Source organism: Pholis gunnellus (genome assembly GCF_910591455.1).
Source record: "Pholis gunnellus genome assembly, chromosome: 14".
Lineage (NCBI taxonomy): Eukaryota > Metazoa > Chordata > Actinopteri > Perciformes > Pholidae > Pholis > Pholis gunnellus.
This window is the reverse complement of record NC_136541.1, coordinates 3,654,298-3,676,659: the sequence shown is the minus strand read 5'-3', so window position 1 is coordinate 3,676,659 and position 22,362 is coordinate 3,654,298. Positions and strand designations below refer to the sequence as shown.

Genomic DNA, 22,362 nt, shown 5'->3' with positions numbered 1-22,362 from the left:
CTCTTTTCTGTTCTCCTCTTACTGGACACGTCCGTTAGTCAACTGCTTATTAGCTTTGGCCTTTAGCTCTTTAAAGATCAGGTTCCATCAACCGCTAGAGCGATTTTTATTTTTCACTGCTGAGCTTTTCTCCTCTGCCTGCCACCACACATTGCTCAGAGACAAAGTGAGGGAATACGGAGACTGATTTATTTTGCAGTCCCACTTTCCACACTCAACTTTGGTAGCAATTAGTATTACTTCAACACATAAATAAAAGGCAAAGATTTAAGATGAAAATACCGAAGGAAATATCAATCTCAACAGCATTTACTACAGGTGCCTTTGCAACAAAACTGACATTTTGCCATGACTGGATTCCTGTACTTGAGATTTAGTGGACCAAATATTTTACCCTGAAACCTCCTGCAAACCTATCCTCCTTGAATTTTAAGTATTTTATTTGCATCTTTGGCATTTTGTCTTTATTGGACATGTTACAGAAGAGAGCCTCAGGAAACAACGCAAACGTTGTGGATTTAAACCAGCGGTGTTGCAGTTTCATGGGTTTTGTTTTGTGGACATCTCTGAAAGCTGAAAGTCTGTGAAGGTCCATTTGTTGGAATGAATAAAATATCATTATTTGCCCAAGTCCTCGAAGGTTTGCACGGACCCCTGTGTACCCCCTTAGAATGTGTGACCGTGTTCCCTGGACGCACTAAAGGCGTGTCGACTGCAAGCTTGACACACCTCAGTGTCCTGGGAAATCTGAGCAGTGCCAGGGTGCTGGAAAGGAGCCTCTTGTGGATTGACAATGTCAGATTCAGGAGGACGAATGCAAATTCTGTCCTGGTCGCGCTACGATTGAACAACTCTTCACACTGCAGGGTCATGGATGTTTGCCCAGTTTGTCTAAAACCTTGGAGGAGGTTTGTGACAGTTACTGTGAGGATCCGGGGTGCCAGGGCCGTTACATAAGAGCCATCCTGCTTGTATCAAGAGGGGTAAGGGGTGTATTCTTTACTCTCAACTTGCAGCAATATGTAATTTTGTTGGCTTCCATCGGGTTGTTTACTGCCAAACTCTGAGTTCAGTGCATACAGTACTCCTAAAAGTTTCAACATCTCCTCTTGGTCCCTGCTTTTTTTTTGCCCGTTTGACTTTTAGCTATTTAGCCGAATGCTGAACCACACAAGTAACACAAAGAATGACTAACTTTGTGTGGCAGAAAGACTCTTTAGGCTCTCGGGCATCACGTTGCCTTCAGCTCCTCTTCCAAAAATGAACAGCTCAGTACTGTCCCCTGGAGGCTGAGGATACATTCTGTTGGTTGCTTTGTTTCAAAATGTTAGTTTCCTGCTGCTGCAACAACAAGCAGACAACAGCATGGTAACATGAGGACAAGTGACATTTACATTGTTTGTTTGTCTGTTTTAATGCTTTCCAAGAGCTCATTGACTCCCAATGTTGGTGTGTGTGTGTTGTGTCTTGCTCTTCCTCTGTATTAATACTTCATGATAGTGCTGTGCTCTGTTTATTTGAGTGTGTGTGTGTGTGTGCTTCGTGGGATGCTGGTCAGCAGCCTCCTTCAGAATCGTCCATCTGGCGTTGGAGCTCTGAAGCATCGCTTTGACCTGACAAAGCACTTTCCAACACGCACACACACACACCCTTGTACTTACATCTTTGTGAGGACACTCAATGACATAATGAAGTCCCTAGCCCTTACCCAAACCCTACACTAAAACTAATTCTAACCTGAACCTTAAAACCAAGTCTCAACCCTCACACCGGCCTTTGAAGGTCTGGCCCAAAGTAGGGACCGGTCAAAACGTCCTCACTTTCCAAATATGTCCTCACATTGAAGGTTTAAATTGGTCCACACAAAGAGATGAGTTCACAAACTGACTCTGAAAACACAAGACACACATTTCATGAGCTTGGATGAGGCGAATCAATAACACCACCGCCTTTATTGAAAAGTGTTTACGGATAAGACATATTGCGTAATAAGCAATAGGCAATACACAGGAAATGCCGCAAGCCTATTGAAAAAAATACCTAAACATTTTAAATACTCATCAGTCTTTCTTTCATCAATCCCTCTTTTCAGTTCTTTCAACCTATTCATCTGAAATACAACTGATCAATATGTTACAACACCGATCTTTATTGGTGATATTTAACACGGGACAGGATGCAGACCTGCAGGGGTACTGTACAACTAATCAATGCTTGGCACCACAACCTCCTATTGTTAATATTCTATAGAGCAAAGGATGCAGAACTGCAAACAAACTATACAACTAATCAATAGATAACGCCACAGCCTCTTAGCAATGCTATATGTGATGTAAGGACGCTAATGGTCCTGCATTCTGTGCAACGGATCAATGCATGGCAGCTCAACCGCATATTGATGATGTTTTGTTTCGGAAATGCAATACTCAACAATGTGCAGTAAACTTGTTTGTCATGAACTAATTCCAGTAAAATATCTCAGCAACGAGGTCAACGGAGATACCAGCAAATGGATCTTATGCCATGACATTGAGAGGAGCACATGTGGCTCTATGGATGGCTCCGACACTTTGGTCCAGACTAATAAATCTCACCAACTACTGCACGGATTGCCATGAAATATCCCCCGGGATGAATTGCAGTGGCTTTGTGGATTCTGTGACTTCCTATAGTGCCACTATGAGGCATTTTATTTTGTCCTGTACTTTAGTTTTGGACCAATAACCTGTGTAGTAGCTGAACAATTAAAAAACAACAACATCTAATTGTAATTTGACTTATATTGCAATTGAAATATGATTTGCAATATTAGAGGGAATTGTAATCATTATTATATTATTATGAAACACAGTGATTATGGTGTGATGTTTGTGGGGATCTGTTGCAAACAGAGATGTTTTCTTGAGTCTGTAGAATATGATTTGGAGGCCATGACCTCTGCAGCATGGCAATATTTAGTTTAAAATGGTATTTTGACACACATTTTGCCTTGATAACATATTGTGCCTTCTGTGATGTGAAAATTGCAGCAGGCCGTTTTGCGATAACAAAAACATTTGATTTGATGCATAATGGTGCATTTGTGTGCTGAGCAAGTGAGTGGAAAAGAAGTAAGAAAGTGCGTCGACCAGAAAGCCTGCTAAACAACATTGCATTGTGTCATTAGAACAAAGAAGTCTCATTCTTAAGACAAATGTCAAACCAGCATGAAAAGCTGTGGAGGCGGCAGGTTTGTAAATTGGAAAATTGAACACAATTTGCAGAGGCTTTCATTCTGATGAATGTCTTCTTTTGATGTCTGAAGACAAATTGACTCATAAAAGGATAAAAGGAAATGTTCCGTCTACTACAGAATAATTCTGAGTGCAATCAATTATTTTATATTCAATTTTCTACATTAAAGAAATCTTGCAGGGTCTTAGAATGAAACCAATAATCTGTTCCAACACAACAAGCTAAAAATATTGTGTTCAATTATGGCACAGAAATGTGCTATTATTCAGGCTGTGTAACAAAATGTCAGACTTAAAGGTCAACGCACATATACTTACGCCTCGTAGAATGAAATATAATGTATTAAATCTCTCTCCCTGCAGGAGCTGGAGGTTGGTCTCCTCTCACCTCAGACAGGTATCAGTGGCTGGAGGTCGATCTCGGCGAGCGGACCAAGATCACCGCTGTCGCGACTCAGGGCCGCTACGGCAGCTCCGATTGGCTGACGTCGTACCTGCTGATGTTCAGCGACACGGGACACAACTGGAAGCAGTACAGACAGGAGGACAGTATAGGGGTGAGTCCGTAGGTGGTGTTTCTTCACTGAGATGTTTTTCTAAAATTTATTTAACAAGTATAAGTAATTTCAAATAAACATATACAGGAAGCACGACTTTACAAATACCCTGTTCAAGTGTTAGTGTAGTCACAGTATTTCCCGGAGAAACAATTCTCATTCTCAACTCCGCGTCCGGCAAACAGAAGGTAGCTAAGGCTTCGTTAAATTTATCTCAAAATTAACATAGAACATGTGTCAAAAGAATACAGTATCTGTGAAGAGATGTGTAAATGAATTCACAGTGACCACGAAATGTGTGTTGCACACTCTTCACTCTTGCTTCCTAGCCCTCTAATCTAATTAATTGTATCGTGTTGTAACTAGTCACACTGGCAGGAAGACATGATTGGTATCTTTGGTGAACGTGTCTTTTAAAACAATACTCGTGTGTTCGGAGCGAGTTTTCTGAAATGTTATGTTTAAAAATGCAAAAGAAATATTCTAATGCTAACTTTTTGTGAATTTAGGAGAAATCTGCAGATTCAAGTAAACATCTGACATCTATAGTAAAATAAACACCTAATTGTGTATTTTGGACATTTTATTTACACTAAGATGACAAAAAGCTTTAATAAAAAAACGAAGCAAAATAGCCCAAAATCTCAAAATGATGAGTATGGTGAACAGTAGCACCTTAAGTACTGTTACACAAACACTTCTGTGAGTGTCAGGTAATAGTTCATTACAATTCATTTGCCTGCACTTCCACAGTCATATTTACAGAGGATATGGTGTTTAGCAGTGCCGGTCTGCAGGGATCAGTCCATCCTGAGGAGATAATCACAGTCATCAGGAGCCTTTGACTCCTCATTAATAATGGATGAACCAATGAAAGAGCTCTGCTGACTCTGCAGACCTGTTGCCAAAACACTTAAGCTGCCGTTGATGGACACAGAGCGAGACAGGGAGGCAGCCGAGCGTCTCTTTCCTGGCTGAGACGATGCGTTGCAGCCTGGAGCTCCGCCAGACACTGAAATCAATGAGGACAAATCCCACTGTGTCAAAGCTCTGGTGCTTTTACACACATGTTCAATCTCTCTCTTTCTATTTTTATTTATTTTTTCTTCCAAGAATGACAATAAAGTCATGAGAACAGATGAAAACTTGAAGTGATGTTATCAGCTGTGTTTTCATTTATATATATTTCTATGTGCACTTTAAAGTCGCTGTATTGAAGCGGCAGAAATTGATAAAACTACTTAAATTGCGACAAAAACGTTTTTAGGCTCTTCTGAGGTAGTTTAGATGGATTATGGAAACGCTTTTTGCCGAATACATCTTGACGTAGCGAACATTTAACTCACATGATCGATCATTTGTTTCCTCTATTGGCGTCTTTTCTGATATTCCCGTTACGTGTGAAAGCTTTTCTTCGTCTCTGGACAACGTAAAACATGGCCAATGCTAGCTGACATGAAAGAACAATTAAAACTTGTCCAATCGAAAATAAAAAAATCCTGAAGTTCTCTCATAGATGGGTTAGATGCATGGATGTATAAAAGGTTAGATGGCAAAGCCGACTGGTTTTGTTTGTGGTTCGCATCCTCTTCTTCTTCCGCTCCATTTACCGGCGGATTGCAGCCATATGTAGCATATTGCGCTAACTTCTGTATATACTATGCTGCAGCCGAGTTTGTGTGCTCCAAACCAGTTGATGGAAACAACATTTAAAAAGTTTGCTTGAAATTCACTTGAGAATTGAACATAAACATAATGGTGATAGGAGGAACAACAATACTAGGAAGATTTGCCCGAAATGTCACATTTGTTGTTTGAGTCATGCATGCACTGCTCATCGCTTCGGCTAGCGACCTGGTAACTTCCTGGTAGCAAATTCCTATAAGGTCTATTCAAAACAGAAAAGTGATGGAAGTGGAAGTTAATTTAATTTGTAATTTTGTGCCAATTTAGTGTCAAAGTTAAGTCAAAGAAATTGTCAGAAATTGTTCGGCTGCAGCTATGTGGTAAACAACAATGTGACCTGCTGCAGTCTTTAGGTTGACTAAACATCTACTATAGCAATGTTTAAATGATATAGATCACAAATGGAATATCGTTCATAGCTGCAGCAAAACAGCATGTAAGAAGAAGGTACTGCAACTTTAAACTGTAACGTCAGAAAGCTCAGCTGGTCTCTGTGAAGCTGATTAATGAAGAAATCCGTCAGATGGACAGCGGAGGCAGCGAGGCATCACCTCCCACCTCCTGGTACACACACAACTCTTCTTCTGTGTTTTTCCGTGTTGGCCTTGTATTTGTCCCGCTGTGGGGATGGTGCACGGTTCAGTACGCAGCCACAGGAATACCAAGTCCTTGTATTTGTGGAAAAGGGAAAAACAGTGTTGCATCCTGTCAGCACAGAGAGCTTGTTGACCTGCATGGTCCCCGTGAGCCGCATAATACAAACATGGAAACATGGTATATTAACACACTGTGAGAATGGACCTTTATTCCGGGTAAACCCACGTTTGTTACAGCGGTGCAGAGAGGAGCGTTTGATTAGAAGTAGAGCCGAGGCAATTTCCCCCACATGGAAGGAATCCAGCTAATCTCAGCGCTGAGGATGGTCTCTGAGAGAGCAGAGGACAACTCCTCACGGCTTAAAGACACGTTGATCTGACACTCTGCATAAACTGAGCACAATCCCAGTCGCATTTCAAAGTGTTTCCCAACTTCTGCGCATTAGTCAGTCGAGCTTACAGAGTCAGTCAGAGGAGAGAGTTGATCTGCTTTTAGAAACTGAAGACCAGCGGAGGGGAAGTTCTCTTTTTATTACTTTGAGGGTTATTCTGTGTAAAAAAAAAGAAAGTGTGTGAGTGAAGGATGACACTCTCATTATTAACAGGAGAAAAACAAGAACTGCTATTGTCAACACGTTTTCCATTCCATTGAGTAACTCATAAGCAACATCCAAACCCACCTGTTGTGTAGATTCATTATAATGCTGGTAATTAACAGTGTGAACACGGGAACCAGCACTGTACGCCTCCTTAACATTCTGTGTGAATAGACTTCCTTCCCATGAGTCTAATCGACGACATACACAGAAGTATAATCACACACCAAACTAATATGTGCTTGTGCATCCAGCAGTGAATTTAATTGGCTCCTTTTAGCTGAAAGAACAACAAACATTTTTGATACTGGGCATCAAAAGATACATTATAAGACTATTAAAAGTTACAAAACATCTCTCTTCATCATATGAATACTTCCCTCTCATGATTTCAGAGGAATTAATAAGTTAATTATTATTATATTAGCTTTTATTCAGCAGTGGGGGAGCCAGTCAGCCTGCATGTCAACTTCAACAGAGGAATGTAATTCGGATGTATCGCCAGCTGAGAGCGATAGAAAGCATTCAGCTGATCAGTTCACGCTTTATATTCCAGACTTTGAAGAAAACGTTCGTTGGGAATCCAGAAGAATATCATATGATAATAAAGTACTTTACTTAAAAATGCTGGCAAGACAAAGTATTTCCACACTGTAAGTGCTTTAACAACGTATCCTCATGGTTCACATGATGGTGTTTTCCTACGAATGTCCAGCAACATGAGCGATCAGTGCCTTCTGATCACATCAACCCTTTGTGCAGTCATTTCTGCATCGACTGGAGAATTAGTGTCACCAACAGTTAATGTTGATGAACCCAGCTCCTAATCGTCCCTTTAATTTAACGGATGCTTCTGCTCGGTTTACATTTGTATTATATTTGGATAAAAACCTGACTTCTGCGCTAAATGTAATTCTACAAAGTAACAAACAAATAAAGAGATAAATAAATAAAATTATTTTTGTGTGTTTTTTACTTTTGGTAGTTATAATGTTTGTAATTTCAGTCTTTTCCAGGTAACAGTAATGCAGACAGCGTGGTTCAGTACAAACTGCAGCAGCCGGCCATCGCTCGCTTCCTCCGCCTCATTCCTCTGGACTGGAACCCCAGCGGGAGGATCGGACTCCGGCTGGAGACCTACGGATGTCCTTACAGTGAGTCCTTTCTTTTTCAGCGGCCTGACTGGACTCTCACTCTTAATTTTGTCAAGAATAAAAGCCGTTTTTCATCAGTGGAATGCAAAAATGCGATGTGGGAATCCGGGAAACAGCTAACATTAGCTGTTGTGGCTATAGACGCGTTACGCCACGTGCAAGTGCATATCAGCTAACTTACCATTTTCATCGTGGGTGTTCCCATATATTTTCCTTTATTTGCCCATTTCTCCGAAGGCACATTATTCAGAAACACAGAAAACGTCCATTGTTACAAAGGCCCATTAATCCTAAAAGCAGCAGATAGAAGCACATGGCTAATTATTATGCATAATTACGGTTAGTCAAATATTTTTTGCCGCCGCACAAATGTTCCTCAGGGGTGTGTAAGCATTCACAAGAACCCTTTAACACAAAAAATCAATTTCATTTAAGGGCGACAAATCCAAAGAACCTTATGATGTTGAAGCTTTGAGGCAGCCCTATGGTGGGACTTTCATTTACAGTACAAAGTTACAGACTGAGAATGACCATTTCCTGAACGCTGAATCTCTTTTTGTCTTCCAGCCTCTGATGTTGTGAGTTTGGACGGCGGCAGCAGCAGTCTGGTGTACAGGTTGAGTCCCGGGCCACGAGGGACGTCCAGAGACGTCGTCTCCCTTAAGTTTAAAACCCTGAGGAATTCTGGGACGCTGCTGCACGCAGAGGGAGAGGAAGGACTCGGCCTCAGTCTGGAGTTAGAGAGAGGAAAGCTACTGCTGCTGCTCAGACAAGGTACAGCACAATATACTGTATTTACTGACATTCATACTGAGATCTGATACATTGGAGTACTGAAAAAGTTGTATAAATACTAGCTGTATCTGCAGAAGGATAGCATGACCCAATCTACCTTCACTAGAAGAAATGGTAAGCTTAAAACGCTTATATTGTTGACATATCCACTCAATGGATATGTCAATAAAAATTAACGATTTTTTGATTTGATGGGCAAGAAAACATTTTTTGCTTTTGCTTGACATTTAATTTGTGAGTCACTTTGTGGATGAATTGGTGGAGAATATCTCTATAAGGTTGTTGACATTATAAAGGCCTCTGAGATAACTTTAGATTGGTTGTGGTTAGTCGAGGTGGGCGACACGCACGCTGCCGCCTGATTGGTTTAAATCTTGGCCCACGCTCCGCTGCTGCATCTCAGTCTAGTTGCAGACATGATGGATGGTACCCGCTCACTGTAGCGTGTCTTAGGGCCGGACTCTGCAAGACGTGATGCATGGCTTACAGTCTGTACATAGGGAGGTGTGTGTGTGTGTGTGTGTGTGTGTGTAGGTGTGTGTGTGTGTGTGTGTGTGTGTGTGTGTGTGTGTGTGTGTGTAGGTGTGTGTGTGTGTGTGTAGGTGTGTGTGTGTGTGTGTGTGTTTTTAAATGGGGTTAAACCAGAGGTTGTCAGGCTGCCATGCTGAATCATCACCATATGGCTCACCTCTCATCAGGAACCCCATCTGATTGCTTAAATACTTTCTCCATCCATCCAGCCAGCCATCCCCCACTTCATCTCTCTCTCTCTCTCTCTCTCTCTCTCTCTCTCTCTCTCTCTCTCTCTCTCTCTCTCTACCTCCCTCCATTCTTTCCTTCTCTTTGCCTCCTTCACCTTGCACCATTTCCTCATCTTTCTCTTTGGCAGTCTGTTCTTTCCACACGCTATCCCTACATCCTTACATCTTCTCTTTCCTCCATCCATCCTTTTCTCTATTTTTCTCCAAGTTCTCTTGAACTCTATGACTTAATTATTAGGCCACAGGGCTACTAAGGATGTCTCCTTTGTCACATTAATGACACAGGGAAACAGACAAATACGCGTTCTATGTCAGGTGCTTAGTTGTCTCTGGTCACTCGTCTTGTACTTGAGGGTGTGTATACACAGAAACTTATGCCAGCAGGTGTGATTAGAACTCACAGACAGACGGGTTGAGATAAAGGTTCGCTTCACTGAATCAGAGAACAGGCAAAGGTCAAACCCAGGTAGACAGCCAGAACATGGTGATTAGGAAATGATACACCGGTGGACACAGGTGGGCCATTGTCAGGTGATGGAAAAGGGTTTACTGCAGGGCAGGAGGGAGTGGACAGGATGGCTTGTAAGGTTGCAGGGAAAACAGAGAGAAACAGAGAACAAAAAGCATGAATAGGAGGTGTGTATTTAGATGTTAGTTGGCCAAAATGTTGATTACATTTTAGATTGTGGTTGAGATCTACATTATTCATTTCTCTCTCATCCTCCACCTCCTAATTACTGTTGTTTGTCTCTACAGAGCACCCAATCCTTTGTTTTTAGCATCACAATAAGAGATGTTTTCAGCTCTTCATGCTTCATATAGCTCACCATCCTTTCTGTTTTTACTATTGCAGCTCTCAACCCTTTTTATTCTTAGTTGGATGCACTTCTTCATTCTGTCTCTCATTATTTCTGTCTCAGCCTTTCTGCCTCTCTCTTTCTCTCTGCAAAGGCTTTTGGGTTACACATTGCGTAATTCAGGTCATCTGCTGTGTGCACGGTGTGCTCTGCTCGTAACACCAACACCTCCAGGTCTGAACCGCCCGGAGCAGATGTATTAGTTGGCTTTTATGAGGCAACACTGAGTAATAGCCCTTCACAGAAACAGCAGCTTTGTCCTGGTTAACATGAGGATACAAAACATGAATAGATACAAGCTTGATGGTAGACTGACTAGTTTTACATTCAAGTTGAATTTGGAGTTCAGCCTCCAAGGCACAGCACTCCAACACAAGCCAACAGGTGCCAACAGAAACATATTAAACTTAACAAGTATTAGTTTCATCTTCTTTTAAATTACAATTAGATTATATTTAATTAAGGTGCAAACAAAACAGGGATTTGTGAGTCGTCATGTGATTCGCTACCGTGCTTTTTTCATGCAGGGATCTTTATATTTATTGCTTATGTCTTTGGTTTTGACATGTTTGAAAACGTGAAATAAGACACAGTTAATGTAAATGTCACTTTGCTAGTTGTTGTACAGCTTGAATAAACATGGTTTAATGAGATTCATATCTTCTACGCTCAACCATTTCCTTCTGCTTTACCTTCATCAACATGCCCGTGTGGTATATTGTGTCTTTGTTGGCTCATAACTGTGACTGAAGTCATTTTAGGAAAACAAACATGCAGAGGGTTGCTCCAATGCATGATGTTAACTCTAAGGCCTTGTTTGAACCAAGCGCTTATAAAAAGTCAGCAAGCCATCTCACCCCACCTTCTTTATGAGATAAAAACCTTTGGAAGACAAGATCCAACGACGTCCTAATGACCTATCCGTGTTTCCCAAAGTGTTTACAGTCTGGAAATGATGTTTGGAGTTGATTCCACTGACAGCAGCTCCTGATAAGGGCCATGTTATCTTCCTGCAAAATCCCATCTAGAGTCAATGTGAACAGCTGTAATGAAATTGCAGACAGGATACTTTGGTGGGAGAAAACAAAGCGTTCAGCAGAGGCTGCAGAGAATAAGGCAAACACATCCACCCAGTCCCTCCTCGATTATAATAAAACAATATGCAGTCATTTGCAGTTGTTTAAACCGTTATATGCGTACTCGCTCTTCTTCAGCTGCAGCGTTACAACCATGACTTTATGTCAAGGTGAACAAGTAACATAACACGTTTGTCCAACCTTTGCAAAAGTGGGACCAAAACCACAAGAAAAGGCTGAAGCACTTTAAGACTTTAAGTGGAGCCTAACAATGAATGGCATTTATGAAAATAAAGAGAAAGGGAAGCAAAATCGGCAAACGGGCGTCCAAGGCCAAAATAAAAAATATCCACACTAACTGAAAAACAGAAGCTAATTCAGGGCATTTTTTCTCTGATGCAGGGCCTTAGGGGGAGAAAAGAAAGTGCTCCCGCTGTGCATGGGTTATCGCTCCTCTAACCATCGTATGACAGACTGTTTTCTTTCTTTTTATTGTATTATATTTGGGCTACTACCCATTTGTTTGACATTGCTTTTTAACATGAGCACCATGTTTGTATGAATTACCCGAAAAGGAGCACTGACTCAACACAGCGCCTCAGTGAAAAGTTTAGAGATTTTCATTTAAAATTGCTTGGAGCATACACGCGCTCTCTCTCCTAAACTCAGGTAGGGGCTGATTTCACCTTGGTGTCATTTTTTAGTTTGAGTCGGTCGACTTCGGCTACTAACAATAAAAAAAAGGAGAAGCGAAATAAATAGCAGAGGTCCCCGGCTGCAGGGCTTCCTCAAAGTCATCAAGACAAAGATAAATGATGGGTTAACAAACTACAACAGCAGCACCAGCCCAACAAACAGCTCAGTGGCATAGAAGAACAGCCCTGGTTCCGGGGGCGTTGGTATACACCGACGGTGTTCAGGTGTGAGTAATGAGTCGCTCAGAGAGGGGCGGAGCAGACCTGCATACTGCTGCTGCCCTTAAAAATTACATACTTTGACCCTCTTGTTCATATATCCGGATGGAGAACATTCTGTTATTTTTGGCATACTGCATTTGACATACTAAATATGTTACTGGCATTCTAAATAGTATGGTATTAATTACCTCACCAAGGACTTAATGTGACTAACATGAGCTCTATTTACAGTGCACATTCATGCAACAAAGATACTTGTATTTATTTATCTATTTTTATTTTTGAGAGCCCGATTATCTCTCTGGCACGCTGACCCGCTGCTCGTTAATATTTCCAGTGCACGTTCATGCTCCCATCAGGAAGTCACCTATTGATTTCTGGCGACCCGCATCACGATTCATATCATAATCTTGCTCAAGGACTCACTGACGGTACACAGAGGACAGCACTGGTTTTCCCCGTTGGTCCAAAAAAAAAATAACTCTCCTGACTGCCCTGTCAAGAAACATACATATGCAATTATTGCTGTCACTTATTTGTTCTCCCTTATGACCTCGATACCGCAGTAAACGGATTAAACAACGGAGGAAAATAAAGACGTAAGAAAGGGAAAGAGGGGGCTCTGTATATAAATATCAATTCATTTTGTATTTGTTTGACCTCTCATATTGATTCCTGCTTTCTCTTTCCAGTCATTCAGCCAGTAATCAAATCATCCATTCAATGAAGCCCTCGATCATAAAGTCCTCTCCCTCTCTTCTGTACCGCCAAAGAAATCTGGTTTCTTCCCATCCTTCCTCTCATATTGATCTCACTGTCTGTCTCTCTCCACTCGTCCAAACTGTAACTCATCTCAATAAATATGTTGACAGGACAGACGTGTCACGAGGTCTGCATCCGAAACGTTCTCTCTCTGAATTAAGTTGTTTTTTTCTCCTCCGAGCTGCAGACAAATAAAGCCTCTCACATAATGGGCTGCATTATCAGAAATACGTTCGCCCATCATCTTCAAACTGTCTCTCCTTCTCTCTTTGAAGTCGGAGTCGTCTCTCCCTAAAGAATATCTAATACATTTTTAATGACTGACTGTGTTCGCCTCTTTCTACAGTTCCGTCTCTCAGCAGAAAGCCAACGTTTCTCTCCCAGTGCTTTAAGGGGTGCAGAGATGGATCCACTAACACGGACCTGCTCATCTATCATTAATGATGTCTCACCATGTTTGCGCTGCAGTTTTTCCTATTTGGCATTATCACACATTTGGCTTTGGCTCTCAAATATGCTGATATCTTGAAGTCCCTATAGTGAGATGAGACAGGCTGACCTCGATGTGCTCCTCTCTGTGGGATACTGAGATAAAATATTCATCACAATAAAGAAGATTTTATTGGCCTGATGTTCACTTCTCTTTGCACCAGGTCAGATAATAGAAAAATAATCTTCATATACTCACTCTTGTCCCCTCACTACTCTCTCCACCTCATCTCTTCCAGGTACTTCCTCCTCTGAACCCCGGCGTCTCGCTTCCCTCGGCAGCCTGTTGGATGATCAGCATTGGCACCATTTAGCAGTGGAGCGGCGCAGCGCTCAGCTCAACCTCACCGTGGACAAACACACGGAGAGGATTCAAATCCCCGCAGAGTTCAGCGGCTGGAACATCGAGCAGGTGGGATAAAAAAAACAGGATATCATTACACACAATGTACGTCTTTTAGACATCATTATAATCCCAATACACCCGCACTGTACAACCACTGATTGTTCAAAATGACCTCGGAGCCAGAGGAAGAGTATGTTGTATTTATATTATTTAATGTCCCCTCACAGCTGAGTGTAGGGACAGTCCAGAGCCGCGGATCTCAGAAACCAGTCGTCTCCAAGAGGAACTTTCATGGCTGCCTGGAAAACCTTCAGTACAACGGCCTCAACCTGATAGTATTCGCCAAAAACAAAGACCACCAAGTCACTACAATGGTAAGTTTATCAAGCTAAACATAACCACCTGCAACTAGTTCAGTCTGGGACGGTACATTATCAATCACTGGACAACAGCCTCTGAAACAAAAAGAAATATAACATTCTACTTGGTGTTTTTTTGTGACTACTAACTAAATATTCAACACATTGCATACATAATCAAAGACCAGCATGTTCATCTTCAGTGTTGTGGGTCATGTTTTATTTTGTGTGAAGTAATAGGGTTGTTTGTTTGAGGTGTCTTTTATCGGTCTCTCTTGTGTTAGATTCCCTTTGTCCCGCCTTAGTGGTGAAATATGGGCTTTTCCACGTTTTTCTGGATGCTGCCGCTGCTGAACGAGCTGCTGAACTGGTTAATGAAGCCAGGACAAAGGACTGTAGACAGTGGTTAGACTCCCACTAATATCTCCTCATCTTGGCCATTAGGACCTTCAGATGTCTCTACATTCTCGATGAGTGGAGCAAGCTCCTCAGAGAGAGGCTGTGAAGCGTTTCTACAGGAAGTAATACATGTTCTCCCATTAACAGCAAAGGCCCCGGCAGCAGAAAAACAAAAAAACATGAATTCTTGGTAAAGAGGTTCAGAGATTTCTCATGCATGGCTAAAGATCTAATAGAGGCAATTTAATGTTGGCTCAGTGGCTCTTAAGGTACTAGCCACAAAGTTATGATCCAATTTAAAACAGAGACTAAATGGTGCTTCATACGGCTCTGTGAGGAGGCATTAACACAAAGAGCATCCGAGTGTTACAGGGGAAGGATTGGTGCGTCAGTGCTGAAGGCCTGCTGTAGGCTTTTGGAGATTTTTAAGTTAACTTCACACACTTGTGTCGTGCAGCAGCACAGCCCACTCCCAACATGAGTTATTGTACATCACTTTAACTGCACCACAAAGGGCTTTTAGATGTCATCTGTGTTTCCGGAGCATTATAAAGATAGCAGGCTGATATTCCCTGCAGAGGGCTGGAGCTGTAATATATAACTGCTGCAGCCTTTGCAATGGACCCGGTGTCATTACCACTACTCAAAACAATGGGCTATAACAGAGATGTCAAGATATTGTGGTCCTGGGCTTACTGTATGCTCTCCTTCTTTTATTTGTATTCTTTATCTCTTTTACCTCCACGCTAGGTGACTTTGGTATGCTCAGTTCGCTTTCCTAATCTTATCCTAAGCCTTGCTGTTATCATTATGGTAATACCGGTGTCCTCTTAAGGAGACTTGCTGATGAGATCAACTGACATGAGGTCACGTCGGCACGCCCTCTGCATCTGATTAATATTCATGTTTAATGTTGTTTAATCTCTCTTGTAATCATTTTCTCTCTCTCTCAACGCTGCATGTTTCTCTCTCAGGGCAATGTGACCTTTTCTTGTGCTGAGTCGCTTTCCGTCGCCGTGACGTTCCCGGGCCCCCAGAGCTTCCTCCAATTGCCGGCGGCAGCGGCGGCGGCGTCCTCGTCGGGGGGCGTGTCCATTGGGTTCCAGTTCAGGACCTGGAACAAAGCGGGGCTTCTGCTCACCTTTGACCTGCCTCAGGAAGGGGGCGTGGTCTGGCTGTACTTGAGCGAGGCCCGACTCCGGCTGCAGATCCATAAAGCCGGCAGGGCGCTGCTGGAGCTCAGTGCAGGTACACCTACACCTTCAGATCCACGTTAGTGGTTCGTCCTACATGGATATCTAGACATTGCTGTGTCAACCCGTATGCGAGTGAAACAAGTTGGCCCCGGTACGTCCATGACAGCCTAATCCTACATTTAAAAAAAAACATAAATCAAGAGAATAACATTTTTGAAATGGTCATCAGATTCTTCCAGATAGTAACCTGGATGTGCTGCTTGTGAACAGCAGAAACTACAGACAAGGAGATTTGTCATGTTGAGAGCGCTGCTTAAATCACTTGGTGACTTCTTTGAATACATCAGAACAATGATTCACACTGATTGTTTTCTCTGAAATACTTTTGCTAAACTGTCAATGCATCTATCCAATAATATACTCCTATCATACCAGGAGTGGGGTTCGAACCCACGAGGACATGCGTCCATTGGATCTTAAGTCCAACGCCTTAACCACTCGGCCATCCTGGTGGCAATAAAATGATTTTCTAACAGGAACCAAACCCATGAAAGGTCATAATCCGACTCTAAAGCTAACCGTATTTCTAATACATAAGATTTGAACCAACAAGCACATCTCTCTGTAATAAAGTCTCACAATTGCCTTTGGTTCAGGAGTCCAGTTTACTTTATAATCTTCTGTGTCGTCCTTATTACCAAAGTAAGTGTTGTGAAGCCGAAGCCACTGTAAGATGACTGCGGTGTGCTCTTTAGCAAAGTATTGTCAGTAAGAAAAATAGAGGAGATAATAAGGTATTGATTCATTCCCTTAACTCCTAACAAGATACGGATTCACAAGGCAGACACAGCGTTGCTGGTACTTGCTGCAGATCAATCGCAAAGGGAACGCAGGAAGCAAGTCGATGCCTACGTGGTCTGCACTCATCTGCCCCTCATGGGTTTTGCTAATCTATTTGTACCAAGACCACCACCTATCTTTTCCAAATGATTTTTGGTCTCGACTGATGATCTTGTTGAAAATACTGTTTCAGGGTGAGAAAGACATCATTTTCAAGCTGTGGCAGGTCACGGTGTGATAGGAATGTCAAATGTGGTCATTACTACATGAGTGCCCGTGATTGGCTTCAGCCTTGAAATATATTTTTCGGGGTGCCAACATCTGCTGCAGGTCTTAACAGCTTGGTGTGCAGCCATGAACACTTGGGGGGGGGGGGGCGAAACAAAATCTATTTTTCAGCAACGCTTGTGTTAATGGGTATTTGGCTCCCAGGTTCTGCTCTGAATGACGGCCAGTGGCATTCGGTTGAGCTGAACTCCAGACGAGGTCGTCTGAGCATCGGTGTGGATGAAGAGGAAGGAGGCGGCGCCCAAGCCAGTCACTCGTTTCCTGTCGCCGTAGAAAGTCACCTCTTTTTTGGTGGTAAGAGTGGAGCAGGTCAACCGTCTCTTTTCTGTGCACTTAAACCCCGTCTAGCACCGCATATTTATGTATATTTTGACTGATGATGAAGATCTAAAAAAAAGGTGAATGAAATTCATGATCCATTTACATCTATGTTTGTCTTTCAGAATTAAGAACTGCATTGCTCGTGTCAATAACCATGATATTTGTTAGACAAGAGTAATAATATGTCTGAAACAATTTGATCTGATCTGATAGTTGATGGGTTTTTCATGTGGACACTTCTGGTACTGATGTTCCCTCGGTCTTCTTTTCAGGTTGCCCTGCTGGAGACGAGAGGCTGACGTGCAGAAACCCCTTTAATGTCTTCCAGGGCTGCATGCGTCTCTTAACTCTGGACGACCAAGTCGTGGACCTGATAATAGTGCAGCAAAAGCAGCTCGGAATCTTCAGCAACCTGCAGATCGACATGTGTGGAATAATCGACAGGTCGGTATCCCAAAAATAGTAGTAATAGTAATAATAGATAGAGCTGTATCACAACAATGACATCTTGGAATGAATTCAGTTGAGGAGAAGTAAATCTGCACAGAGCACAAATTGCGACACTAACTTATTGCAAACCTTCTCGACAGTGCTGACCTTTAAAGAAAGCTATCATATTAGCAGTGTTTCACCATCCAGTTTAATGGAACTCCACTCTGCCAAAGCATACTAACAAGTTATTCTAACGCCACAAAGCTTCCAGTATGATGTAGTTGGTGAGGACGCATGAATGGATGTTGCTGAGCCACTTCCCCATTTGTTTTTTAAGTTGTTGCATTATTTCAACTCCCTGTAATGAAAATCCACTGACCAGGAGCGGGATTTGAACAAAGTGACTACTACCACTAATTTAAACGTCTCATCTAAAGTCTATAATTAAGTCCATGACTCTATCCAGTATTAATTAATGCTTATTAGGAGTGGGGTTCGAACCCACGAGGGCTTCAGCCCATTGGTACTTAAGACCAACGCCTTAACCACTCGGCCATCCTAGTAATGACTGTGGAGTTACGGCCCAAAAAGTTGCACAAATCCTGTTCTTAAGCAATAAATATTTAAATATTTCCAGGAGTACGAGGAGTTGTATTCAAAAAGTCAATATATCCCCAGAATGGAGGCTCTTATAACCCCACACATCACTCTGCAGGACCTTTGAGGATGCATGAATTCATTTAGTTGTGCCACTTCCTGCTCAGACTTCTCAAGTCGTTGCATTATATCCCGACCTGTTGTCAAAATGTGCCGATCATGTGTGGGATTTGAACCCATGAGGACTTGCATCTTGAGTCCAGCGCCTTAAACACTCGGGTATCTCGGTGAGACGAGCACATATCTGAACAGGTGAAAAAAGCCATCTTGTGAAGATAACGAGGTGTTGAGAAAACAAGTCAATATTTCATTGGATTTTTGGATCCTATAAACACCACTGAGTTTGTGTGATTAATTAACTCGTAATTACTAAGAGTGGGGTTTCAATCCATCACAGCTTTTGCCTTTAAGATATTCAGCACGTCTCGACCACTGATCAGTTACTCCTTACTGAACAGGAAAAAAACAATGTGTGGACAAAAGGCCTGCTGTTATCTGCCCAATGCAGTCACCAAAAGCACTGAAACATCTGTTATAAGAGGAGTCCTAACTTTTCACAATGTATGTAAGAAAGATCTCCAGCTGTTGAAAATGAAACCCAAAATGTGATTTGACAGAGAAACCGCTGCGTCGTTCCGTCAAACAGTCGTGTGTTTTGTCGGTTCTTGAGCAGAAACGTTTCTTCTCTCCTCGATTGTTTTGTCTTACAACATTTTTTGAGAAGCAACTTTTTGTTCGTCTTTGTTTCTTTTCTCTTTGCTGACAGAGTAATGTGTGTGTGAGAGGAAGCGCGGCAGCATGTTAGAGAGAGACTGCACCATCCAGTACACACACACAAGCATGAGCCCACACACACACACACACACACACACACACACACACACATGTGCAGTATCTCCATGGTGAAATTCACAATTATTGTTCAGTCGAGGTCAGTGGTGTGACAATTATCTGGCTGTTCTGCTTTGACTTTACTTTTACATTTTTAGCTCTTTTGTGTTTTTGATTGACATGTAGATTAGTACATCAGTAATAGAGGCAATTATAGCAATTAGTTGAAAAGAATATGTCAAGTTACAATACATAAAAGCCACATAGAGAGATTAAGCGTTTGCTTGACTTTATCAAGTTTAGCCAATGAGGCTTACTGCTACTTCATCATCATGGTCATTGCTGTGCGCAGGTTTTGGTTGCTCAGTGACAGCAGAATCGGACTGATATGTCCCCTTTAATTGACTCTTAAAGTTAGTTGAGTGAGCTTATTGTCTGGCATTGGGGACAGAATAAGTCATGCACTTCTTCTCAAATTGTAAAAATGATTTAGACATTGATGTATTAATGACACTTTAAAGAAAGAAAAAAAAACATCTTCAATGTTTGGAGCACTAAAATGTTCTCATGGTTGACGATCTAAAAGCTTCAAATGGAAAAAACGGATTACTTCAGATCTGTTGATTAAAAAGAATTGATTCGTCACTTGTTTTTTTGATGCATTCTAATGCAACTGATGATGGCGCTTATGTTTGTACATAAACCATAAGTAAAGCATACATTTAATGACTTGGAAATAATACAGGAATAACATTAGATTCAAGTCATTGATTGTAAGATGACAAATGAAAGTATAAACATGTCTGACATCTCTAACAATGCAGGGACTGAGGGACAAGTGGGAGGGAGAGCAGAACAGATCAACAAACAGCTTTCCTGTTTTGGTGTCGCGCAAAATAGCAGCACAATTAATGAGACAATTACAACAATTATAAACCCTCCCCTAGGGCATAGCACACACACACACACACACACACACACACACACACACACAGTAAACTCGATGTAAACACCAACACACACACAAGTATTGAACTAACCACATATCCTTGCTGGAATAGGAGAATCTGCTTGAGTGATTTTAATTAACTGCCTCCCTGTTCCTGCATTAATTAGATTATTCAGCGGTATACGGCTCCGACTTTTCACTGAAAATAAATCCTGTTTTTTCAGTAAAGAGAGAAAAATAAATCTACCTCCATGCTGTTTCACTGTAATCCTGCTGATTGCATTTTGGGCCCGTGGGATATATTGTACTGTAAAGTCAGGTGGAAAACAGACTCACCGGCATGGCTTCAGTGTGGTGGTCATACTTCAAAACAGGTTATTACATCTGCAGCGGGGTGGATGTGAGTTTTATTATTGTTGCCAGAAGCAAAGATTTGGCCGAAGCAAAGACTCCGTTAACAGCACAAGTGGAGCTGAAACCCACAACATCAGCTCAACACCTTTCGTCACCAGACCTTCGTTAAGATGCATATCAGGGTGCGTGTGCTTAGCTTAGTATTTCATTGTTATTACAATCATCTTGTTTTTATATTTTCACATTAATCATTTTCTTTTTTTTTTAACTGATTGTTATAACAGCCTTCTGATTCCAACTCTTAACGGTTCTCACAAACGTTTTTTTTTGTGCATTTGTAGAGGGTGTTCAGGGTTAACATGTTGTTGATTTTTGGTCCAAACTGGATCCGAATGTGGGGAAGGGCTGAGTGTTTTCACCTGAATCTGTGCAGCAGGTTTGTATGTAGCATGCTGATGAAGATGGGAACGGGGTTCTGTTTGGTTTGATGAATCCAGATTGGCCACATGGCTCACAGAGCGCTGCGGGACAGAGAGCTGCTGGACCCAGAGTTAGTGTTTTAAAGGGTTGTTCTTTGGGCTGAGTGTGCATACTGTGTTTCTGTGAATGACATTTCAATGGATGTGTGGTTTTAAATGAGGCTGTTTGCCGTCTGAAAGAGACTCAACTGGTTATCCATCTGTGACACCGCATTGTTTTGTCTCTGCAGGAGAAACTTCACGGTTGTCAGAAGATATCAGTGTTATGTTATCGTGATATACGTGTGGGGTGGAAGTGTGTGTATGTGCCCGGAGTGTGTGTGCATTGGGGTGGTATCTGTGTTATACATTGTGACTGGTGCTTGATGTCTTATTAAAGGAGGGTAGGAGTCTAATTCAAATAAGTTCTATTGGCATCAATGTTCAAGCTACATTATTGCCAAAACTAGTGCACATACTCTTGAATATTTTACACTAGAAAAATACTCAAATCTTCCACTTCTTCTCCTTTTCCTCTTTCTTCTTTATCTTAACGATGCACCTTCATCTCTGTCATCATCTTCATCATCATGGCTGAACAAACAAATGAACGCCACCCCACCAAGAATCATAACTGTTGCCCATTAAACCTCAACACAAAAGACAGCAGAAGGCGGCGGTAGTTTAGGTTGAGATGTATTGTGAATGCTAAATAGCTCACTTTAGATCACGACGGTGTGGAGATGAATGGAGGTACAATCACTCTCTAGCAGGCTGACAGGCTGCTAAGTCAGCGCGTTTACCTAATTAAAAGGGGAGGATGCAGATTCCGTACAGTCATCCGTTTTCTCTTCAACATTCCCCTCTGGGTTTTGGGCAAAACACACACACTCAAACTCTGTCACATACACTTTACATTCAAAACAAGCATTTCTCATTATTACGCTGTAAAGAGAGCAACATGTTTACATGTTTCCTCAGACAGAGCAACACTTAGGAAGTGAGGTACTGTCTTTAAAAACAAACAGATAGTTAGCATCCTTTTTTCCATCCTCTGTTTCTTGTTTTCCTTCTCAGTTCAGCGGAATGAGGTCACTGGATGTCGTTATTTATCTTCTCAACATGCTTTTTCCACACACTGTGCAGCTGTGACTATAGTAGCACGCTTGCAAAAAGAAGTCTGGCTGTATAGAAGTCTATGAGAAAATGACTCTACTTCTCTCTTGATTTATTACCTCAGTAAACATTGTAAACATGAGTTTATGGTCTCAATCTCTAGTTTCAAGTCTTCTTCAATACAGCATGATGTTCATTTAGTAAATGATGGTCCATTTAGAGTCAAACAGACCATAAAGCAGAGTATGCTTTAGGGCGGGGCTACATTGTGATTGACAGGTCATGTTTACGTCTTAAAACTTGAACCTTTGTCTTCAATTTATGAAAGTTAATTGTA

At 41.8% G+C, this 22,362-nt stretch overlaps 1 protein-coding gene across 1 annotated transcript in view; it reads left to right on the top strand.

Moving 5' to 3' along the window:
* Positions 1 to 22,362, top strand: part of LOC306706582 (contactin-associated protein-like 4) — a gene marked incomplete at its 5' end in the record, with an annotated part of 81,383 nt that overhangs the window by 29,770 nt on the left and 29,251 nt on the right. The window contains 8 exons of the mRNA XM_079173713.1: positions 3,597 to 3,790; positions 7,675 to 7,822; positions 8,390 to 8,596; positions 13,719 to 13,891; positions 14,053 to 14,199; positions 15,558 to 15,831; positions 17,052 to 17,201; positions 17,501 to 17,672. Coding sequence (XP_079029839.1) covers positions 3,597 to 3,790; positions 7,675 to 7,822; positions 8,390 to 8,596; positions 13,719 to 13,891; positions 14,053 to 14,199; positions 15,558 to 15,831; positions 17,052 to 17,201; positions 17,501 to 17,672 — 1,465 coding nt within the window. The remainder of the gene's footprint in view (positions 1 to 3,596; positions 3,791 to 7,674; positions 7,823 to 8,389; positions 8,597 to 13,718; positions 13,892 to 14,052; positions 14,200 to 15,557; positions 15,832 to 17,051; positions 17,202 to 17,500; positions 17,673 to 22,362) is intronic.